This window comes from Balaenoptera musculus, chromosome 10 (assembly GCF_009873245.2).
Source record: "Balaenoptera musculus isolate JJ_BM4_2016_0621 chromosome 10, mBalMus1.pri.v3, whole genome shotgun sequence".
NCBI lineage: Eukaryota > Metazoa > Chordata > Mammalia > Artiodactyla > Balaenopteridae > Balaenoptera > Balaenoptera musculus.
In genome coordinates, this window is record NC_045794.1 from 68,170,652 (window position 1) to 68,194,409 (window position 23,758).

The 23,758-nt window shown below is 38.7% G+C and overlaps 1 protein-coding gene across 4 annotated transcripts in view; it reads left to right on the top strand.

The window, feature by feature from the left end:
- Nucleotides 1–23,758, top strand: part of TMTC2 (transmembrane O-mannosyltransferase targeting cadherins 2) — an 889,490-nt gene that overhangs the window by 448,231 nt on the left and 417,501 nt on the right. Inside the window, exon 12 of one of the 4 annotated variants that reach the window (XM_036865958.1) lies at nucleotides 23,261–23,404. The exons of the other annotated variants lie outside the window; for them this stretch is intronic. Coding sequence (XP_036721853.1) covers nucleotides 23,261–23,404 — 144 coding nt within the window. The remainder of the gene's footprint in view (nucleotides 1–23,260; nucleotides 23,405–23,758) is intronic. 4 annotated transcript variants of the gene reach the window in all.

A 23,758-nucleotide genomic window follows, 5' to 3' on the forward strand; every position in this document is an offset into this window, starting at 1 on the left:
GCTGCTTCCCACTAGCTATCTATTTTACGTTTGGTAGTGTAAATATGTCCATGCCACTTTCTCACTTTGTCCCAGCTTCCCCCTCCCCATATCCTCAAGTCCATTCTCTATTAGGTCTGCATCTTTATTCCCATCTTGCCCCTAGGTCCTTCATGACCATTTTCTTTTTCTTTTTTTGTTTTACATTCCATATGCATGTGTTAGCATACGGTTTTTGTTTTTCTCTTTCTGACTTACTTCACTCTGTATGACAGACTCTAGGTCCATCCACCTCACTACAAATAACTCAATTTCGTTTCTTTTTTTTGACTGAGTAATATTCCATTGTATATATGTGCCACATCTTCTTTATCCATTCATCTGTTGATGGACACGTAGGTTGCTTCCATGTCCTGGCTATTGTAAATAGAGCTGCAATGAAAATTTTGGTACATGACTCTTTTTGAATTATGGTTTTCTCAGGGTATATGCCCAGTAGTGGGATTGCTGGGTCGTATGGTTGTTCTATTTTTAGTTTTTTAAGGAACCTCCATACTGTTCTCCATAGTGGCTGTATCAATTTACATTCCCACCAACAGTGCAAGAGGGTTCCCTTTTCTCCACACCCTCTCCAGCATTTATTGTTTGTAGATTTTTTGATGGTGGCCATTCTGACTGGTGTGAGATGATATCTCATGGTAGTTTTGATTTGCATTTCTCTAATGATTAATGATGTTGAGCATTCTTTCATGTGTTTGTTGGCAATCTGTATATCATCTTTGGAGAAATGTCTATTTAGGTCTTCTGCCCATTTTTGGACTGGGTTGTTTGTTTTTTTGACATTGAGTTGCATGAGCTGATTGTAAATTTTGGAGATTAACCCTTTGTCATCCGCTTCATTTGCAAATATTTTCTCCCATTCTGAGGGTTGTCTTTTCCTCTTGTTTATGGTTTCCTTTGTTGTGCAAAAGCTTTTAAGTTTCATTAAGTCCCATTTGTTTATTTTTGTTTTTATTTCCATTTCTCTAGGAGGTGGGTCAAAAAGGATCTTGCTGTGATTTATGTCATAGAGTGTTCTGCCTATGTTTTCCTCTGAGAGTTTGATAGTGTCCAGTCTTACATTTAGGTCTCAAATCCATTTTGAGTTTATTTTTGTGTATGGTGTTAGGGAGTGTTCTAATTTCATTCTTTTCCATGTAGCTGTCCAGTTTTCCCAGCGCCACTTATTGAAGAGACTGTTTTTTCTCCCTTGTATATTCTTGAATCCTTTATCAAAGATAAGGTGACCATATGTGCGTGGGTTTATCTCTGGGCTTTCTATCCTGTTCCATTCATCTATATTTCTGTTTTTGTGCCAGTACCATACTGTCTTGATTACTGTAGCTTTGTAGTATAGGCTGAAGTCAGGGAGCCTGATTCCTCCAGCTCCGTTTTTCTCTCTCAAGATTGCTTTGGCTATTCAGGGTCTTTTGTGTTTCCATACAAATTGTGAAATTTTTTGTTCTAGCTCTGTGAAAAATGCCATTGGTAGTTTGATAGGGACTGCATTGAATCTATAGATTGCTTTGGGTAGTATAGTCATTTTCACAATGTTGATTCTTCCCATCCAAGAACATGGTATATCTCTCCATCTATTTGTATCATCTTTAATTTCTTTCATCAGTGTCTTATAATTTTCTGCATACAGGTTTTGTCTCCTTAGGTAGGTTTATTCCTAGATATTTTTTTCTTTTTGTTGCAGTGGTAAATGGGAGTGTTTTCTTAATTTCACTTTCAGATGTTTCATCATTAGTGTATAGGAATGCAGGAGATTTCTGTGCATTAATTTTGTATCCTGCTACTTTAACAAATTCATTGATTAGCTCTAGTTTTCCGGTATCATCTTTAGGATTCTCTATGTATAGTATCATGTCATCTGCAAACAGTGACAGCTTTACTTCTTATTGTCCGATTTGGATTCCTTTTATTTCTTTTTCTTCTCTGATTGCTGTGGCTAAAACTTCCAAAACTATGTTGAATAATAGTGGTGAGAGTGGGCAACCTTGTCTTGTTCTTGATCTTAGTGGAAATGGTTTCAGTTTTTCACCATTGAGGATGATGTTGGCTGTGGGTTTGTCAGATATGGCCTTTATTATGTTGAGGAAAGTTCCCTCTATGCCTACTCTCTGGAGGGTTTTTATCATAAATGGGTGTTGAATTTTGTCAAAAGCTTTCTCTGCATCTACTGAGATGATTATATGGATTTTCTCCTTCAGTTTGTTAATGTGGTATATCACAATGATTGATTTGTGTATATTGAAGAATCCTTGCATTCCTGGGATAAACCCCACTTGATCATGGTGTATGATCCTGTTAATATGCTGTTGGATTCTGTTTGCTAGTATTTTGTTGAGGATTTTTGCATCTATGTTCATCAGTGATATTGGCCTGTAGTTTTCTTTCTTTGTGACATCTTTGTCTGGTTTTGGTATCAGGGTGATGTTGGCCTTGTAGAATGAGTTTGGGAGTGTTCCTCCCTCTGCTATATTTTGGAAGAGTTTGAGAAGGATAAGGGTTAGCTGTTCTCTAAATGTTTGATAGAATTCGCCTGTGAAGCCATCTGGTCCTGGACTTTTGTTTGTTGGATGATTTTTTTTTTCCTAATTGTTTATTTATTTATTTATTTTGGCTGTGTTGGGTCTTCATTTCTGTGCGAGGGCTTTCTCCAGTTGCGGCAAGCAGGTGCCACTGTTCATCGCGGTGTGCGGGCCTCTCACTATCGTGGCCTCTCTTGTTGCGGAGCACAGGCTCCAGACGTGCAGGCTTAGTAGTTGTGGCTCACAGGCCTAGTTGCTCTGCGGCATGTGGGATCCTCCCAGACCAGGGCTCGAACCCATGTCCCCTGCATCGGTAGGCAGATTCTCAACCACTGTGCCACCAGGGAAGCCCCGGTTGGATGATTTTTAATCACAGTTTCAATTTCAGCGCTTTTGATTGGTCTGTTCATATTTTCTATTTCTTTCTGGTTCAGTCTCGGCAGGTTGTGCATTTCTAAGAATTTGTCCACCTCTTCCAGGTTGTCCATTTTATTGGCATACAGTTGCTTATAGTAATCTCTCAGGATCCTTTGTATTTCTGCAGTGTCAGTAGTTTCTTCTCCTTTTTCATTTCTAATTCTGTTGATTTGAGTCTTCTCCCCTTTTTTCTTGATGAGTCTGGCTAATGGTTTATCAATTTTGTTTATCTTCTCAAAGAGCCGGCTTTTAGTTTTATTGATCTTTGTTATTGTTTCCTTCATTTCTTTTTCATTTATTTCTGATCTGATCTTTATGATTTCTTTCCTTCTGCTAACTTTGGTGTTTTTTTGTTCTTCTTTCTCTAATTGCTTTAGGTGTAAGGTTAGGTTGCTTATGTGAGATGTTTCTTGTTTCTTAAGGTAGGATTGTACTGCTATAAATTTCCCTCTTAAAACTGCTTTTGCTGCATCTCATAGGTTTTGGGTTATCTTGTTTTCATTGTCATTTGTTTCTAGCTATTTTTTGATTTCCTCTTTGATTTCTTCAGTGTTCTCTTGGTTATTAAGTAGTGTATTGTTTACCCTCCATGTGTTTGTATTTTTTACAGATTTTTTCCTGTAACTGATATCTAGTCTCATAGCATTGTGGTCAGAAAAGATACTTGATACGATTTCAATTTTCTTAAATTTACCAAGGTTTGATTTGTGACCCAAGATATGATCTATCCTGGAGAATGTTCCATGAGCACTTGAGAAGAATGTGTATTCTGTTGTTTTTGGATGGAATGTCCTATAAATATCAATTAAGTCCATCTTGTTTAATGTATCATTTAAAGCTTGTGTTTCCTTATTTATTTTCATTTTGGATGATCTGTCCATTGGTGAAAGTGGGGTGTTAAAGTCCCCTACTATGATTGTGTTACTGTCGACTTCCCATTTTATGGCTGTTAGCATTTGCTGTATGTATTGAGGTGCTCCTATCTTGGGTGCATAAATATTTACAATTTTTATATATTCTTCTTGGATTGATCCCTTGATCATTATATAGTGTCCTTCTTTGTCTCTTGTAAGAGTCTTTATTTTAAAGTCTATTTTGTCTGGTATGAGAATTGCTACTCCAGCTTTCTTTTGATTTCCATTTGCATGGAATATCTTTTTCCGTCCCCTCACTTTCAGTCTGTATGTGTCCCTAGGTCTGAAGTGGGTCTCTGGTAGACAGCATATATATGGGTCTTGTTTTTGTATCCATTCAGCCAGTCTATGTCTTTTGGTTGGAGCATTTAATCCTTTTACATTTAAGGTAATTATCAATATGTATGTTCCTATTACCATTTTCTTAATTTTGGGGGGTTTGTTATTGTAGGTCTTTTACTTGTCTTGTATTTCCTGCCTAGAGAAGTTCCTTTAGCATTTTTTGTAAAGCTGGTTTGGTGGTGCTGAATTCTCTTAGCTTTTGCTTGTCTGTAAAGGTTTTAATTTCTCCGTCAAATCTGAATGAGATTTTTGCTGGGTAGAGTAATCTTGGTTGTAGGTTTTTCTCCTTCATCACTTTAAATATGTCCTGACACTCCCTTCTGGCTTGCAGAGTTTCTGCTGAAAGATCAGCTGTTAACCTTATGGGGATTCCCTTGTGTGTTATTTGTTGTTTTTCCCTTGCTGCTTTTAATATTTTTTCTTTGTATTTAATTTTTGATAGTTTGAATAATATGTGTCTTGGCGTGCTTCTCCTTGGATTTATCCAGTATGGGACTCTCTGTGCTTACTGGACTTGAATAACTGTTTCCTTTCCCATATTAGGGAAGTTTTCAACTATAATCTCTTCAATTATTTTCTCAGTCCTTTTCTTTTTCTCTTCTTCTTCTGGGACCCCTATAATTCGAATGTTGGTGTGTTTAATGTTGTCCCAGAGGTCTCTGAGACTGTCCTGAATTCTTTTCATTCTTTTTTCTTTATTCTGCTCTGCAGTTGTTATTTCCACTATTTTATCTTCCAGGTCACTTATCCTTTCTTCTATCTCAGTTATTGTGCTTTTGATCTCTTCTAGACAATTTTTAATTTCATTTATTGTGTTGTTCATCACTGTTTGTTTGCTCTTTAATTCTTCTAGGTCCTTGTTAAACGTTTCTTGTATTTTCTCCATTCTCTTTCCAAGATTTTGGATCATCTTTACTATCATTATTCTGAATTCTTTTTCAGGTAGACTGCCTATTTCCTCTTCATTTGTTAGGTCTGGTGGGTTTTTGCCTTGCTCCTTCATCTGCTGTGTGTTTCTCTGTCTTCTCATTTTGCTTAACTTACTGTGTTTGGGGTCTCCTTTTCGCAGGCTGCTGGTTCATAGTTCCCGTTGTTTTTGGTGTCTGTCCCCAGTGGCTAAGATTGGTTCAGTGGGTTGTGTAGACTTCCTGGTCAAGTTGACTAGTGCCTGTGTTCTGGTGGATGAGGCTAGATCTTGTCTTTCTGGTGGGCAGGTCCACGTCTGGTGGTGTGTTTTGGGGTGTCTGTGGCCTTATTATGATTTTAGGCAGCCTCTCTGGTAATGGATGGGGTTGTGTTCCTGTCTTGCTATTTGTTTGGCATAGGGTGTCCAGCACTGTAGCTTGCTGGTCATTGAGTGGAGCTGGGTCTTGGTGTTGAGATGGAGATCTCTGGGAGATTTTTGCCATTTGATATTATGTGGAGCTGGGAGGTCTCTTGTGGACCAGTGTCCTGAAGTTGGCTCTCCCACCTCAGAGGCACAGCTCTGATGCCTGGCTGGAGCACCAAGGGCCTATCATCCACATGGCTCAGAATAAAAGGGACAAAAAAAAGAAAGAAGGAAAGAAGAAGATAAAATAAAATAAAATAAAATAATTAAAATAAAAAATGAAAAATAATTATTAAATAAAATTTTTTTAAAGAATAAAAAAAAAGAAAGAAGAGAGCAACCAAACCAAAAAACAAATCCACCAATGATAACAAGCACCAAAAATTATACTAAAAAAAACCCCCCAAAAAAACGGACAGACAGAACCCTAGGACAAATGGTAAAAGCAAAGCTATACAGACAAAATGACACACAGAAGCATAGACATACACACTCACAAAAAGAGTAAAAGGGGGGAAAAAATATGTATCATTGCTCCCAAAGTCCACCTCCTCAATTTGGGATGATTTGTTGTCTATTCAGGTATTCCACAGTTGCAGGGAACATCAAGTTGATTGTGGAGATTTAATCTGCTGCTCCTGAGGCTGCTGGGAGAGATTTCCCTTTCTCTTCTTTGTTTGCACAGCCCCTGGGGTTTAGCTTTGGATTTGGACCCACCTCTGCCTGAGGGCATCTGTTCTTCACTCAGACAGGACGGGGTTAAAGAAGCAGCTGATTAGGGGGCTCTGGCTCACTCAGACCCGGGGGGGGGGGGGGGGGGGGGGTGGGGGGGGAGGGAGGGGCACAGATGCAGGGCGAACCTGCGGCAGCAGAGGCCGGTGTGATGTTGCACCAGCCTGAGGTGTGCTGTGTGTTCTCCCAGGGAAGTTGTCCCTGGATCATGGGACCCTGGCAGTGGCGTGCTGCATAGGCTCCCAGGAGGGACGGTGTGGATAGTGACCTGTGCTTGCACACAGGCTTCTTTGTGGCTGCAGCAGCCTTAGCGTCTCATGCCCATCTCTGGGGTCCACGCTGATCGCCGTGGCTCGCGCCCGTCTCTGGAGCTCCTTTAAGCGGCGCTCTTAATCCCCTCTCCTCGCGCACCAGGAAACAAAGAGGCAAGAAAAAGTCTCTTGTCTCTTCGGCACCTCCAGACTTTTTCCTGGACTCCCTTCTGGCTAGCTGTGGCGCGCTAGCCCCCTTCAGGCTGTGTTCACGCCACCAACCCCAGTCCTCTCCCTGCGATCTGACCGAAGCCCGAGCCTCAGCTCCCAGCCCCCACCTGTCCCAGCGGGTGAGCAGACAAGCCTCTCGGGCTGGTGAGCGCTGCTTGGCACTGAGCCTCCGTGCGGGAATCTCTCTGCTTTGCCCTCCGCACCCCTGTTGCTGCGCTCTCCTCCGTGGCTCCGAAGCTCCTCCCTCCGCCCCCCACAGTCTCTGCCCGCGAAGGGGCTTTCTAGTGTGTGGAAACCTTTCCTCCTTCACAGCTCCCTCCCACTGGTGCAGGTCCCATCCCTATTCTTTTGTCTCTGTTTTTCTTTTTTCTTTTGCCCTACCCAGGTACGTGGGGAGTTTCTTGCCTTTTGGGGAGGTCTGAGGTCTTCTGCCAGTGTTCAGTAGGTGTTCTGTAGGGGTTGTTCCACATGTAGATGTATTTCTGATGTTTTTGTGGGGAGGAAGGTAATCTCCACGTCTTACTCTTCTGCCATCTTGAAGCTCCTCTCTAATCTTTTATTATGTAGAAAAATTTAACTTTAGGATCAATGCACCTTGAAACAGGACGTTTTATGTAACATAGTTTCCAAAAGATAGGTATTTATCAATTAATGAATCCCGAAACCAAGGTGGGTAAGACCATTGTTTTTTCTCTGAACTATAATAGATCAGAAAATAAGTAGGTTTTGTTTTGCAAGACCTTTGCTACAATTGTGTGTGTGTGTGTGGACTAGGTTGCAATAATATGTATTTCTTATTTTAGGTATGTAAGAAAATATTTTTTCCATCATATTCTTCTTAGTCAACAAAACAAAACACAGTACAATAACAAACAAAAACAATAACAACAAAAAACAAAACAACTTCCTAATCTTCTTTACACTGAGCTACACTATTTACTGACAACCTCTCCCCCCCTTATCATTGAAACCTCCAGAGATGTTATAGCAGAAACTGACCCTGTGATTCAGGCAAATCCATTGGTATAAGAATTTCAATGGGTCTGCAGGTAATAACTGCCCAGTTTATCTCTTAGCTCTACCTGTGTCTTCAATAGGAATCAGATAGTATTTTTCAGAGTTACTTTCTGACAATGAAATCTGGGAGGATTTCCATCTCCCAAGAGTTGAGCAATATTGGGTTACTTCTTAAACTTTTCCCATCAGCCTTGTGGTCTAGTTCTAAGCGAACAGTGCCTGAGCGATCATGATGATCTTGCTTTCATCATACTTCACCACATTTAATGCAGATTCCAGGGCCCAGCCTGGCTCTGAGGAGGCTTTGGAATCGGGTTGGAAATTGACCCTCCTGCCTGGGGGCCTCAGTGGTCAGGAAGCCCACCTCAGGTCTCTAAGGCAGGCCTACAACAACTTACTGCACTGGTGCTTCACATGATTTTCTTATTCTTTCAGAGTAGACACCTTCTGTTTTTCTCCCTCTTCTTTCTGATTTGGTTTCACTCATCCGTAAGAGCAGTACAGGCTCTGGGGAATCCTAAGCTTTTTCAGTCCCTTGTGCCAATGTGCTGATACAGTGTTGATTCTGCCTTGTTCCAGTCATTTCCAGTTCTTTAAACTACAATCTACATAATCTTCAAATCTTGCTACCAGAATCTTTTGATTCTGCATAAACATTCAGGGCAAATCTCTCTCTAAAGTTTACATATGCTTATAAATATAAGAATCTGCACATCTCTCCATCTTTTCTTAAGCTCTTTTGAATGAAATGCAATGTTCTTCTACAGACCTAGAGCTTTGGGGTATTAAGTTCTCATATAATTAGAGCACTGAAATCCTCTAAACTCCTAGGTCATCTCTGTTACTTGTCTACCTGTGAGGCTTGATATACAATATAATACCCAGAAGTATGTTCTAATCATCACTCGGAAGGCAACATCCCATGCATGTGTGTATTTTCACATTTCAGTGTTTTAGGTGTGTAGCATACTAACTATAAATATGTTACATACCTAAAATAAATTTTTGCCTGAGCCCCAGCGTTTCTAGTTAGTCTATACCAGATAATAACATCCCCAGAGATTTCAGTGTTAAAGATCACTAAATTATTCTACAAAATGAAAGATAAGAGACACCAAAGGGGAAGATTTTTAAATGGCAAAGAGGCTAGTGGATCAGTGTTTTTAAAACTTACTTCATAATATACCCCACAGCTTCTCTTTCCGAGGGATCACTTTTGAGCAGGTGAAGCATAACAAGGCTGTGAACCAGCGCAAACATGCCTGCCTCAGATCTACTAGTGTGTTAGCACCTGCACCTGTTGACTCAGGAGAGACAATGGTGTGCAATTATTTGTAACCCTGCCTTCAGTGACATCATATTAGTGACAATATCAATGTTGAACTTGGCCATGGTGGTAGTATTTACACTGCAGAAATCGGCAAATGTATGTTACAAGTGAGTGCTTTTTTTTTTTTTTTTAATACTTTGTTAGCACATTTGCCGGCATACATCAGCTTATACCTGATCTTTCTTTGATTTTCTTTTCCAGGAAATAATATAACTTATTAAGACACATCATGTATGGAAAGTTTGGGTTAAACTGCAATTTTCAGTCTAGAATTTCACATGGATTCCCTTGGATTATTTTATTAGAGTAAGATTTTATAGCATTGTGTTCATCTGCTTTTTCAATGGAAACGGCCAGTCCTGAATACTTCCTTAACTCTCTAACCTGTGAAAAACTGAAAGCATGATTGATGGGTGTTTTCCACTCTCTTAATTTACATTTGATGTGGTCTGTCATCACACCTCTTGTCAGTTCAATATCCACTGACTTGCCCTTCACAGTCATTACAGGGATGCAATGTTGCCTCAATTCTAAGTTGATAATTCAAATTGTGTTGTGGCTGTACTTGCATTTTAGGGTAAATATTCTAGACAGAAACCCTCAAGGGTTAATCTGAATGTAATTGGACTGACTTGGAAACTTCTGCTCTTGCCCTGGGCTGCACTGAGACCAACTTGCACATCCAAGGAAACAAACAAAGGAGAACATTAACATAAATTAAAACATTACACACATATACCTACTAAACCCTGAAAGCACAGATAACCAGTGTAGACCTTTATCAAAAGGTTTGAGGGCTTCCCTGGTGGCGCAGTGGTTGAGAATCTGCCTGCCAATGCAGGGGACATGGGTTCGAGCCCTGGTCTGGGAAGATCCCACATGCTGTGGAGCAACTGGGCCCGTGAGCCACAACTACTGAGCCTGCGCATCTGGAGCCTGTGCTCCGCAACAAGAGAGGCCGCGATAGTGAGAGGCCTGCGCACCGCGATGAAGAGTGGCCCCCGCTTGCCACAACTAGAGAAAGCCCTCGCACAGAAACGAAGACCCAACACAGCCAAAAATAAATAAATAAATTAATTAATTAATTAATTTAAGAAAAAAAAATGTTTGAGATTAGATCAATGGTTCTCAAGGGAGGGTGATTTTGCCCCCCAGGAGACATTTAGCAATGTCTAGAGACACTTTGGTTGTCACGATTAGGGTAAGAGTGGTACTATCTCTAGGGGTGAGCCCCTGCTACTCAAGTTAGTAGAATGCATAGGAATGTCCCCACAATGAGGAGCCATCCCGTCCCAAATGTCAATATGCTCAGGCCAAGAAACCCTAGGTTGGAGGGATATGGACCTTATAAAATCTATCACTTTATAAAGCTTCCTTAAAAATCCATTTTGGAAATTCCCTGGCGGTCCAGTGGTTAGGACTCGGTGCTTTCACTGCCAGAGTCTGGGTTCGATCCCTGCTCGGGGAACTAAGATCCTGCAAGCCATACGGCATGGCCGGAAAAAAAAAAAAAAAATCCATTTTAATTACCTCTGCTCTCTGTCCTTGGCAGCTGTCACATCTATTTCCACAGCTCCAATCTTCTGGCTGGCCCACCCTTCCTCTCATAAAATTCACACTTCCATTTCTTTGGAACAATTTAGCAATGGTTTATTTCTCTTCTTGCCTCCTGTCTCCCCTTCATTTTCCAAAATTATCGTTACTTGTCACTCTACTCAGGAGGGCAAATGAGTTTCCCTAAGATCTATTCTCCTTAGAGAGGAAAAGAATTAGGAAGAGTTGTGAATAATAAACGTCGTTTTCCTCTCATACACGGGAGAGCTAAGTTAACCTTAGAACGCATGAGTAATATCTCTCTTAACTTTAAATTCACTTTTTCTATTTAAGTTTGACATGCTTTCTACTTTGTTCTTTATTTGGGTAATTAAAAGGTAGTAACTCAGCAGGTGGATTTTTCCCAGCTGTCAGAATTCCTGCTAAAATATGGTTTAGAACACCTTGAATCAAAAACGACCTGACAATTAAAGTGGTCTTTTAAAGAACAGCACAATGAATGTGCGTCTTTGGAAAGTTTATTTTCCATCCATTACTATACTTTGAAGTAGAATTACTGATTGTTATTTAACAATATTTCATTACAGTTAATTGGCTTCCAGCATTTGAAAATGATTTTCTCCCACTGTTCCAGAAGTTACTACTAGTAGCCCCTAAATCACAACCTTGATGGGAGAGCTTCATGTTCTTTCCTGATAACATTGTTTTTGCAATTCCAAATTTAACAAGGTGATTATATCCTTGAATTTTTGTACTTTGTGAATTTTTTTAGGAGGAGCGACAGGGTCATGCTAAATGAATCCTATTTTTTAATTGGAATCTTAAATCTTCCTCCCTCCTAAAAGATATTCCCAAATTTTACCATTCAAATGGTCTCTGGGAAAATCCATGCAGAGTTTTACAAGGGCTTTTATACATGACCACATGAGTGGATATAAAAGCACTTCAGAGATAAATTAGCTTCCTCCTAGACGACTTCATCTGCAACTCATGGAAATCAAATGCAGAGTTACGTACTCCAAAATCACTGGAAACTCTGGCGTCTTCTAAGGAAAAATTAAGTAAGCAGACACTGGAAAACGGAGCAGTTACTATCCTTTGTTAACAGCACAATCAGATTAAGCTATGGTTCTGCTACTGTGTAATCTACAGACAGATCACTTTACTTTTTGGAACTTCTGTAAAGTTGGAACATAGTGTTTGCCATTACTCTCTCCCAGTGCTGCGTGGATCATCTGGGGAGCTCATTATTCTCTTAATAAATATTTATTTTAAACCAAGCATGTAATAGGCCCTACAGTAGATAAAACAGATGTGGTGATGAGCAAAGATGTCAAGGTCTTTGCTCTTTTGTAGCTTTTACTATCTAGCACTCTGCCATTGAAAGAGCAGTGCATACTATAACATTGGCATGCTCCAGAAGCTTGTTAAAAATCCAGAATCTCAGGCCCTCCTCAAGCCTACTGAATCAGAATCTATATTTCAACAAGATCCCTAGGTGATTCATAGGTACGTTAAAGTTTGATGAACATTGATCTAGCAGATATTACAAAAACTAATTCTAAAGTTAGGAAAGTGCTATGCAAATATTTTTTAAAGGCCAGTTACTCCTAAAACTAAATACAAGCTGTATTAAAATTTCAAAGAAATATATGCACATGTGCTTACTTGTCAGATACTTTCTGTTAAAATTATAGATGAAAGATAAATTGTAATTATTATTTATGTTATTATTAGACCTTTTAGCACCAAAGCAGTTCAAGAAAAATGTCAGAAAAAATAAATGAGATTTCCGGAGGAAACTATCCATTGAAGTTCACATATAAGAAAATAAGAAGGATGGAACTTCTGGTTCAAATCAGTTGAGCCATGGAATCATCCTTAGGTTATTCTTGGAAAACAGTATTTCATAGTACTTGCTCTTTGTGGAATCACAAGGAAAAAACATAAAAGAAAAAATGTCTTTTCTTTTGGGAAAGAAAGTACACTTAAGGCAGAGAGTAAGAAACAGAGAGATGAGTAAGGAAATAACAGAGTTGGCTTGAGACAAGAAATGAGTCTGAAAGGGAAAGAATCAGTTAGAAAGTAATTAGTGTGTCTCCAGACATTAAAAAGAAGAGTAGAATATATTTCAGGGCTTGATATCCCTGAACAATCAGAACAGCCACAAACTACTGTCAGTAATTTAGCAGAGACGTTATGTCAAGAACAAAATCCACACCCACAACCTCATACTCAACCAAATTGCATGCAATTGCTTATGACAAGTCCTTGCTGGAATCCTCTTATCATGGCAAACATCCTCAGTGTTCTAAACAGTGTCATGAAGGAGGAAAAAAGAAAAAAGTCCGAGACTGGGGCACAGATTTTCTGTGGAAACAAGAAAAAAAATTGAGTGGCTCTACAAGAAACTGTTGTCCATGTGCAAAGATGGTTGTAAATTTTATAGATACTATGCATACAAAATACACGCATTCAAGCATTGTTTCCTAAAAGGTATATAAATAAGTAGACAAAGGTGACTTTTTTTTATTACAGAGCAGTCAATTTCAGTTTAAGAATTGAGAAGATTCCAGAACTAACCCTCCTATTACTGATTTTAAGCTTGCTAGAAGAACACAGTACTGGAACACAGCCAAAGGATTGTGCCAACAGTGTAGGATTAAACACTTGCCAAATTCTGCTACTGAGGCAGTACACTATTCATTGATGGAGTGCTTAATAACAGAAGAGAATTCAATCCAGTTCACCTGTCCTTGGGAGGTATTTACAGTGTGATACCAATAGAGCTTCAGTCCATTTATTCACCAAATATTAATTAGGCCACTAATATATTACCAGTCACAGTGATTTGAGGAAGTTTATAATCAAATTGAAGATATGAAAATGATAGTAGCAACTGAATGAATGTGAATCATCCATGTAGAAACTAACCCCAGACTTATTTTAGTTCTATAACTGGCCTCTGTAATATCTCCATCAATAATGTTATTGCCTAGATGTCACCAGTGGAGAGACCAGTTAATTGTAAGTCTATTGCATGGCTGGAGTATTGTATATACAACACTGATATGGAGTGTGGAGGTGAGAACAATCTCAAATAGGGAAGGCAACAAGTGATTTAATAATATGGACCGTCAAACATTTGGGGGTCAACTGTAACAATAGTCATTACCGTTAATTCATAGAACGATGCAAACTGCAAACTCTCTGACCCCAGAAAAGTGATAAGCTAAAAAAAAAAAAAAAAAAAAAAAGCATTGCACACTATATTCCCTTTAACATACAGCTTGCCACACTTATTGTAGGGTAACTTCCTATTTTATTATTCATCTTCTCAATCGTAAGCTCCCTGAAAGCAGGGATTGTATTTATATTGGTTGCCATTCTATTTGTAGCAAGTAGCATAATGCTTGACATTTATTCATTCTAAACCTTTAGTAAGCTTATGTTATGTGACATCATTGTCCTAGCTGTTACCAGAAAACTGGGCTCGGTTCTTGATGAGTGTCAAACCAGTAGGCACAACCAAACCAAAGATAGGGAGAAGGAAGGATTTATTATTACTTGCAGCAAGTAAGGAGAACACTTCCCAAAGCAGTGTCTCCCCAAACAGCGAAATTGGGGAAGTTTAAGCTAAGGCTACATGCATATTCATGAAGGGGCCTGAGCAGAGGAAAATTCAGCATAGAATTGAGGCAAAGGTTAACAGTGTCCAAGCTTTAGTTGACTGAAGTCAGGGGGGGTCAGAAAATAGACTTTATTTTTTAGAGCAGGTTTAAGTTCACAGAAAAATTGGGCAGAGAGTACCGAGTTCCCATGTACCCACTGCCCCAACATATGCACAACATCCCTCACTATCAACATCTTGAACCAGAGTGGTACATTTGTTACAATCCATGAACAATCTATATTGTTCATACTCACCCAAAGTTCATAGTTTACATTAGGGTTTACTCTTGGTGGCATTCATTCTATGTGTTTTGGCAAATGTATAATGACAGGTATCCAGCCTAATATCATACAGAAAAAAGTAGTCTCACTACCTTAAAAATCTTCTGTGCTCTGACTATTCATTCCTCCCTCTCTCACAACCCCTAGAACCACTTGTTTGTTTTTTTTTACTGTATCCATAGTTTTGCCTTTTTCAGATGTCATATGGTTGAAATCGTACAGCATATAGCCTTTTCAGATTGGCTTCTTTCACTTAGTAATTGGCATGTGAGATTTCTCCATGTCTTTTCATGGTTTGATAGCTCATTTCTTTTTAGTGCTGAATAATATTCTATTGTCCAGATGTACTGGGGTCTTTTTATCCATTCACCTACTGAAGGACATCTTGGTTACTTCCAAGTTGTGGCAATTATGAATAAAGCTGCTATAAATATCAGTGCAAGTTTTTGTGTGGACATAGTTTTCAACTCTTTTGGCTAAATACCAAAGAGACTAATTGCTGGATTGTATGGTAGGATGTTTAGCTTTTGTAAGAAAGTGCCAAACCCTCTTCTAAAGTGGCTGTATCATTTTACATTCCAGTTCCTGTTGATCCACATCCTCATCAGTTGTTAGTGTTTTGGATTTTGGCCATTCTAATACATATATAATGGTATCTAATTGCTTTAATTTTAACTTCCCTGATGACATATGATGTGGAGCATCTTTTCAAATGCTTATTTGCCTCTATATATCTTCTTTGGTGAGGTGTCTGCTAGTCTTTGGCCCATTTTTTAGACAGGATGTTTGTTTTCTTATTCTTGAGTTTAGGGATCCTTTATATATTTTGCATAACAGTCCTTTATCAGATATATCTTTTGCAAGTTTTTTTTTCCAGTCTATGGCTCATCTGCTCATTACGTTGACAGTGTCTTTTGGAGAGAAGTTTTTAATTGTAATGAAGTCCAGCTTATCAATTATTTCTTCCATTGATCACAACTTTGGTGTTGTATCTAAAAGTCATTGTCATACTCAAGGTCATCTAGATTTTCTCCTACATTATCTTCTAGGGGGTCTTATAGTTTTGTGTTTTACATTAGGTCAGTGGCCCATTTTCAGTTAATTTTTGAGAAGGGTATAAGGTCTGTGTCTGAATTCACTTTTTTGCAATATGGATGTCCAGTTGTTCTAGCACTATTTGTTGAAGATACTATCTTTGCTCCATTATATTGCCTTTGCTTCTTTGTCAGAGATCAGTTAACTATATGTGGATCTATTTCTGAGATTTCTATTCTGTTGCATTGATCTATTTGTCTGTTCTTTCACAAATACCACACTGTCTTGATTACTGTAGATTTATTGTAAGTCTTGAAGTCTGGTAGTGTCAGTGCTCGAGTTTATTCTCCATTCATATTGTGTTGGCTACTTAGGTCTTTTACTCTCCATATAAACTTTAAAATCAGTTTGTCAATATCCACAAAATAACTTACTGAGATTTTGATTGGGATTACATTGAATTTATAGATCAAGTTGGGAAGAACTGACATCTTAACAGTACTGAGTTTGCTATACATGAGCATGGAATATCTCTCCATTTATTTAATTCTTTGAGTTTTGTTTTGTTTTTTTTTTTAGCAGAGCTTGATTGTTTTTTCACATATAGATCTTATCCATATTTTGTTAGATCCAACAGTATTTTTAAAAATTTAGTAATTCAATTATTTCTAAAAATTTAAAAACTATCTACCTTTCCAGCTAGACCGTTAACTGCATGAGATCAAACCAATGACTGCATTGTTTAATACTATATCTCTAGTGACACACAAAAGACACCTAAGATAAGAAGTATTTATTAAATAAATGAAATAATGAATACCATATGTGCTGAAATATGTAGTAAATACTAGAGTTTTCTTCCCAACATCCCTACCCCAAATGAATAGGCTAGCCACATGGTATTAAATTACCCCTTGTCAGTGACTTGTTCCAAAAAGAATATGGCCATTCTGTCTCATGAAATGTTAGAAGTTCTGGAGGATTCTAGGGAAAATATTTCTTACTCTTAAAAGAGGCTTCTTTGTAGGCATGTTGCTGGATCTGGATCCAGCACCTGGAAATTATGCAGCCACCTTACTATGAGCCCTAACATGAAGACAATATGAAGGATGGAACTGCAGAAAGGTTGAGAAAAAGATAAATCCCAAACTGAGCCTTGAAAAATGTAATTGTGCTGTTGAGTCAACCAGTCTGGAGTCTGCTTCTCCTCTGGGTGCCATGTTATGTGAGATAGTCAATATTCTAGCTGTTTAAGCTAATTTTAGTCTCTAGATTATCAGAAAAAGTTGGACATTTAAAAGTTGTTTTAGTTTGAAATGTACCTATTTGAGGTCTACTTAAGCTAAAAGCAAATATCCCCAATTGGATAGAAGCATAAAGATTCTGACACTTCCTTGTTGACACTATTTGATATATTCACCTTCTTCTCACATCCACTTCCAAGAATACACTATGTGCTTTAGTTCTGCCCTAGGTCATCTTTGTATGTATCTCACTGGATTCTACTAGGTAATTAAGTAGGTATTTTTGTTTATCCAAGTGTAATGTTTATATATATATATATATATATATATATATATTTTTTTTTTTAATCCAGGATATGATACTCATCACCACTTTAAATTATTGAGGCATAAAAATAATGACCTCAAATTCAACCTTCATAAAAAACATCTTTATAGGGTAAACATCTCCTCACATAGCCTTGTCTTTTTTACTTTTAATTACCAAATCCTCTGCACACACACACACACACACACACACACACACCCCACCATAATCTCTCTCTTTCATAAAAACTCTTTTAAACTCCAACAATTATCTTTGTGCTGCCTGTATAACTTTAAAATGAAGGGTATTTGAACTGGTAAGTGGATTGAAAGGTTAATTGCCTAATCTTAGTTTCATTCCTGAAAAGACTATTTTGACCTATACAAGTTTCCTGTCTGGAAGCTAGGAATCTTTTGAAACATACTTAAATGAATCAGTCTTATCTCAAAGGTTAACTACTTTTACGTAATTATTCTAGTTTCTTGGCAACTGGTATTTTTCTTGTTATGCTATTATGTTTGGAAAACTAAGATCTCGAACCTTTGTTTCTATTAAATATTTTGAGAAAATATTTTGGAAAATGTCATAAATATTTGAATAAACCTTGTATATTTCCTTCTTTTCAAGATGCTTGCACTCTGAAAATAAATTATCTGAAAAATTAGAGCCATTTCAGAAATTATTCTATTTCTATTTTTATTAAATATTTAGGATGACAAATTGGCCCTTCAAAGGTGTTAGAAAAATATTTCATTTGGAATAGCTTGCATAAGCCATGAAATGTCCCAGTATAGTTCTCAAAAATGCTGGTGAAAAATCGCAGTTATTCTCAGCATACCGTTAACATTTAAGCATCTCACATTCAGTAGTGGGAATATGAAATGTTTCATGTCTTAAATTTCCCCAATGTGTTATTAGCTTGAATGTTCACACTTTGCTTACATGATAAAAATAAAGCTAGTATTGATTTTATTGGGCTTAGTTCCTTGAGTTTCATCTTAAATGATCATACTTTCATTTTTACACATTTGATATCTTTGATTTGGATTCAAGGATATTTAAAATATACTGTTTCTTAGTGATATTAAAGTACCATGCTGAAGAAGTGACATTTAAGATTTTGGCTATTGATTCCACTCCTGTATAATTTTTAGGAACTTATAAAAGTAGAGAAAAACCTGAGGCAGGGCTGTCAGAGTTAATATCCTCATTAAATTATTTTTTTCTTTTACCAGTTCAAAAGACAAGGTCCTTATTAGTTAATGCATTTTAACTCTTCTTTTCTTTCTAAAATAATCTTCATTTAGAAAGAGACCTAAGTCAATGTTTAGACATCTCCATGAAGGAAAAGTAATGGAAAAAGCACTAAATGGGATTGTCAGCAAGGGAAGAAGAAAGCCACAGTGATACAGCCTGAAGGCATAAAGGCAGGGAAAAGTGAAATAATAAGAGAGAAAAGAGAAACATACAAAATCAGAGAATACCTAGATAGCACAAAGAAAAATGCCTGTGTTTTTGATGTAGGAAGTTTGCTAAGCCAGAGGAGCAAATGGGGTTGACTGAGTTAGGCTGGGAATAGTCATTACCTCATGAGAACATTTACGTGGCTTGTCTCTAAAGGCCAATAAACTAACACATGACCTGGCTGCCATGGAGCATGGAGCATAATGGGTTGATACATCACAACAAGTCTAAGTAGAGAATTGTTTCATTTCCAGTATCTTTGGTCTTCTAAAAAAATATGAAATATATAAAAATACAAAAGAGTATATTAAGAGTGCACAGCAATGTTTCTCAAACCTAGTTATGTATTAGAATCACTTGGAAAGCATTTGAACCCAAATACCTCAGGATAAATCAGTCGGTGCCAGGGCATCCGTTTTTGGGTTTTGTTCTTGGTTTTTTAACCTCTTTAGAAGAGTCCAAAGTGCAGCCTGGATTGAGAGCCACTAGCAAAAAGAATGACAATAAGATTAATACTCATATATGCATCGTAAGCTTAAGAAATATAGCATCACCAATTCCTTTGAAGGCCTCTGTGTTTCTCTAACAGAATTACCACCACTGCTCACCCCACATGTACAAAAGCGTACATATCCTACACTTTGTATTAATCATGTCTTGCTTTTCTCTCATGTATCTCCAAATATTTTAATTTTTAGCTTTCTGGCCTTAGAAGTTTTTATAAATGGAGTTATATAAATATACTCTTCTACATAAAGTATTTCAATGATTTAAATTTTCTAGTTGAATCTATTTGATGCATGTAGTTACCGTTCATTCATTTTCACTATTGAATAGTATTCTGTTGTATCAACATAAACGATTTTACTGTAATATCTTGTGGTATCTTCTTAATATTGTCTGTAAACCTGGCCTATGCTTTTTCTTGTCAATTGAACATTAAGGAAATCTTATAAGGCTGTAAGTGTGGGTTAAGGCAGAAGGGGCAATGCGACAGGATTAGTTGCTGCAGACATCTGAGCCAGCTGGTCATTCAACTTACTTGTGCCTTTGAAGACTTGCTTTAGCTTGACATCTTTTATACCATTTCCACTTGGTTTTGAGTTGCTGCTTTGCATGACTGAACTAACACTTGCTAAATCAGTTAAAAAAAACAGTCCATGACATGTTTCAAGGTCTCTGGATGCTCTCTGGTGGGATATTCAGTCTTTTCCAGGACCTAGTAGCAAGCAGAGTTGTTGTTTGCAGAAGAGGATATGGTTTTACTTCTATTGCTTGGGGGTTTGCAATGTGATTCTCCTATTTGGGTTGGCTAAAGGCTCTGTACAGAGCCCTCCTTGCCCTGGACAGTTTAAATATCATTGGACTTGCTGGGTCATAAAATCCAATTGATAAACACATTTCACTATGGTCAGACTTAATGTAGAGTCTTCTTTTGCTTTAAGCCCCGTAACTCTCAGACTTATGGTTACTTGTTTAATGGATCAGAGAAGAACACTCAAATGTGACTTTTGCCTTCAAAATCCAAAAATGCCTAGTAAACATTATGACTCTTCTTCAGTGCTAAGTGGAGCTGGGTATAACAATTTTTCTTAAAGGGAATTTCCTAGCACTTTGTAGATCATTGAACCTCTAGAAAGTTGACTAAGATGCTGGGCCTCAGAAATGGTATAGAGTTTATTTGCTTCTGGTACTGATAATCTCCCAAGGTGCTAGCTATATCCTACTCAGCAGATCCAACTGGCATGATGGCCACAACATAGTGAACCAGGGTGGGATGAGAAAGTGAACAAGTTTGCTGTGGGTTGATTATGGTAGAGAATATGAAAATTGAAATAGCTTTGAGGCAATGCAGTGAAGATGCACTAGGCCTATGACTGGGGTAGGCTATTTGGATGTCCTCCCCTCCACACTGCTGACCCCCAGCCCACACTGAATATTTCAGGAATTCTCTTCTTCCTGTAAGATTTCTCTAGCACCCTGTACCAAGAAAGCTTAACATCAAGCTCATTTTAAAGGAGAAAATCTTAAAGGAATCTGTTATTGGTTACAATGCATATATTGAAAGGGACATTCAGAGCTAAGAGCTAAGAGGCCATACATGGAAAACTGACACAGTAGGCATTAAACAGCAAAATAGACAAAAAAACTTGATGCCAGCCAACCTCTGTCACCCACCATTCTGCTACTAGCACAGTGGGCTCAGATGAAATAGCAATGGTGGCCAGGATGGGGTTTGCATGGGCTCCCATTCACCAAGGGTGCCAATGGTGAATGAATGTTTTACCTGCCAGCAAGAGACCATTGTTGTACCTCAGTCTGGCCCCATCCCTGGAGGAGACCAAAGAGTTAATTGGTAGGAAATTGAGTACACCAGATTCCTTACATCTTGGAAGTCAGTGATTTGTCTTGACAGTGATTTATCTGGAACTGACATGTATTCCATACTCCTGTTTGTTTAACTTGCCTGCAGAGAGCCTTAGGCAGCACCCCTCTATGAGGGTTTATAGTTGTTTGATTCACTAAGAAGATATGTGATATAACGTGCCTCATACTAAGAAACCCTCTAAAGCAGAGGAGTTGTAGCTGTGGGCACATGACTTGATATCCACTGGTCCGATCACCTACCAAACCACCCAGAAATTTTTGGCCTGCTATAGCAATGGAATGGGTTTTAAGGGTACGACCTGAGTATTGCCTGGAAGATGGTATTCTACAAGGATAGGGCCCCATCCTCCAGAACACAGCATACACCCTAACTAGCAACCATGAAAAGGTGCTCTGTCCTGAGTAGTTAGAATGCAAGGAACTAGAACCAAGAACTGGAAACAGGAGTGGCCTCAATTACCATCACTCTCGATGATCTACTTGGGGATTTTATATTAACTGAACCCTCAATTCTAAGTTTATAGAGAGCCTGGTTCCCAGGGAAGGAATGCTTCCATCAGGGGACACAGATTCCTAAGAACTTTTATTCCATGGTTGCCATCTAATCACTTTGTGTTCCTCATTCCAAGAGACCAGCAGACAAGAAGTCGCTATATTGGCAAGGGTAATTGACTCTAATCCTTAGGCGAAGTTAGAGCTTCTGTTACACGATGAAGGTGGAAGAGACTATATTTACCACCCAAATGATCTAGGTGTGTGTCCTTTGTCATTTCTTTGCCCAGTGTTGATGGTGAATGGATGAGGGCAGCAGCCACGGCTAGAGAAAGGCTTAGTGAACAGATGCTCAGAATAAGTGTTTGTCACCCCACGCATAAAGCACCTAAACCAGTAGATGGGGTAGCCAAGGGTGAATCTGGAATGGTCAGTAGAGTAGAGAGACAGTGAAGGTCAATTATATCTCCAGGAACTGTTGCAATCGTGAGGGCTGTAATATGTCCACTAACTTTGTCCTTGCAAATTTACACAGGAATAGAGATAAACAAGAATCCTGGAGTTGTTTCCAGGGAGGTGAACTTATACGAAGCAGGTAGCTCCAAGTGTGGGCAATCGTGGAGGCTATGGGGAACCAGCTTGTGGTGAATCCAGATGCCTCGCTCATTCCCCCAACCACTAGGAATGTTGACTTCTGACAACTCACAGCTGAGGCCCCGCTCGGCGTGGCTGGCAGCCAAAGAGAGCAGCTTTGCCCAAGTTTATGGCTCCTTCGCAGAGGATACTGCATTCAGTGACAGGTGCAACATGGAGGTTAAAATGCCCAGCTTCCTTGCCTCAATTTGGGACATCTTTGAAGAGCCATCCCAGTTCCAAAACTTCTACGGGATTGACTAAGGCCTCTCTTGCAATTGAATTTCAGTTCAATTTCTCCCTCTGCTCAATCATGCTTTGCTTCCTAACAATGTTTTTCTGGAGAGCTCTCACTGTTAAATGTCCTGAATGCAAATCTTTTCATCAAAGTCCTTTCTCTGGGGTACCTGAACAAAGACAATGTCCCACAATCTTTTACATTTTTGTATGTGTGTGCTTTCTCATACCTTTTCTTTTTTTTTCTGCTTTGGTTTTTTAAAAACTAATTTCTAGTTCACCAGCACCTAGTTCTAGTCACTGTTTTCAGCTGCGTTCAGTCGGCTGTTCAACTCATTAATTACTTAGCTTCAGATATTTTCTTTTTTTCATTTATGGAATGTTTCATTCTCTTTTATAGATTTTAATTCTCTTTTAAATTCTCCACCCTTTGATTTACTTTGCCTCTCTTTTTCTGTGCTGTTTTTTTAACATTAACCACAGGTTTTTGAAAGGCCTTGTTTGCTTACTCCAGTATCTGGCTCATCTCTCCTCTCCTTTGCTCATGAGAGTTGGTCATAGTTTCTCATCTCCACACTGGTAGTAATTTCTTGTTGCATGTTGGACATTGTGCTCTAACTCTTGAGGTTCTACATTATGTTATCTTCCTTTCTTGGTAAATAGAGTGAGGGTTGGAGCACCTGAATCCAATCACACGTTAATTAAAGTTGGGGCTGGGCTTCTGTTTTATGTAAACCCAGCCTGATTCTGCTTTACGCCTGCGCCTGCTTTACGCCTGTTCCTGCTTTACGCCTGCTCATCATGTTTGCTCTGCTCCCTCTCTGCCTGCACAGGGTTTTGATTCTAAGTCAGTAAGTCTCTGCCTCCTCCAGTTTGGAGGACTGCAGAAAATTCAACTATATGTCCTTCAGAGATCTCAACCCAGCTCTTCAGTCTTCCTGCTTACCTTGCTTCAAAATACGGCCAATTCCTTGAAGGTAAGACTAGTAGAATATTTGAGTTAGGTTATTTCCACAAGACTTCTGGAGATTTCACTTTGCCTTCAGGAAGCTTTTGGCCTAGTTCTCAGCCTGCTGTATAGCACCAAAACTTAGCACATGTTCTGTGAGGAGGAGCAGTTGCGAGTTTGAAAACCCCCAGGTTTCCAATTTGTTCCACTACTCCTGCAGAATCACTAAAGTTTTTGCTAGTTTCTCTTTTCTGTAGCAAAGGGCCTGACTGATCAAGCCAGAGCCTCCACAAGCACCCAGAGTTAGAAAACGCCTGCAGGAGAAAGAAAGAGAAAAATCCTTGCTCACAAAAAAGAGTTTTTCTTCTTTCTGGAATTTTAG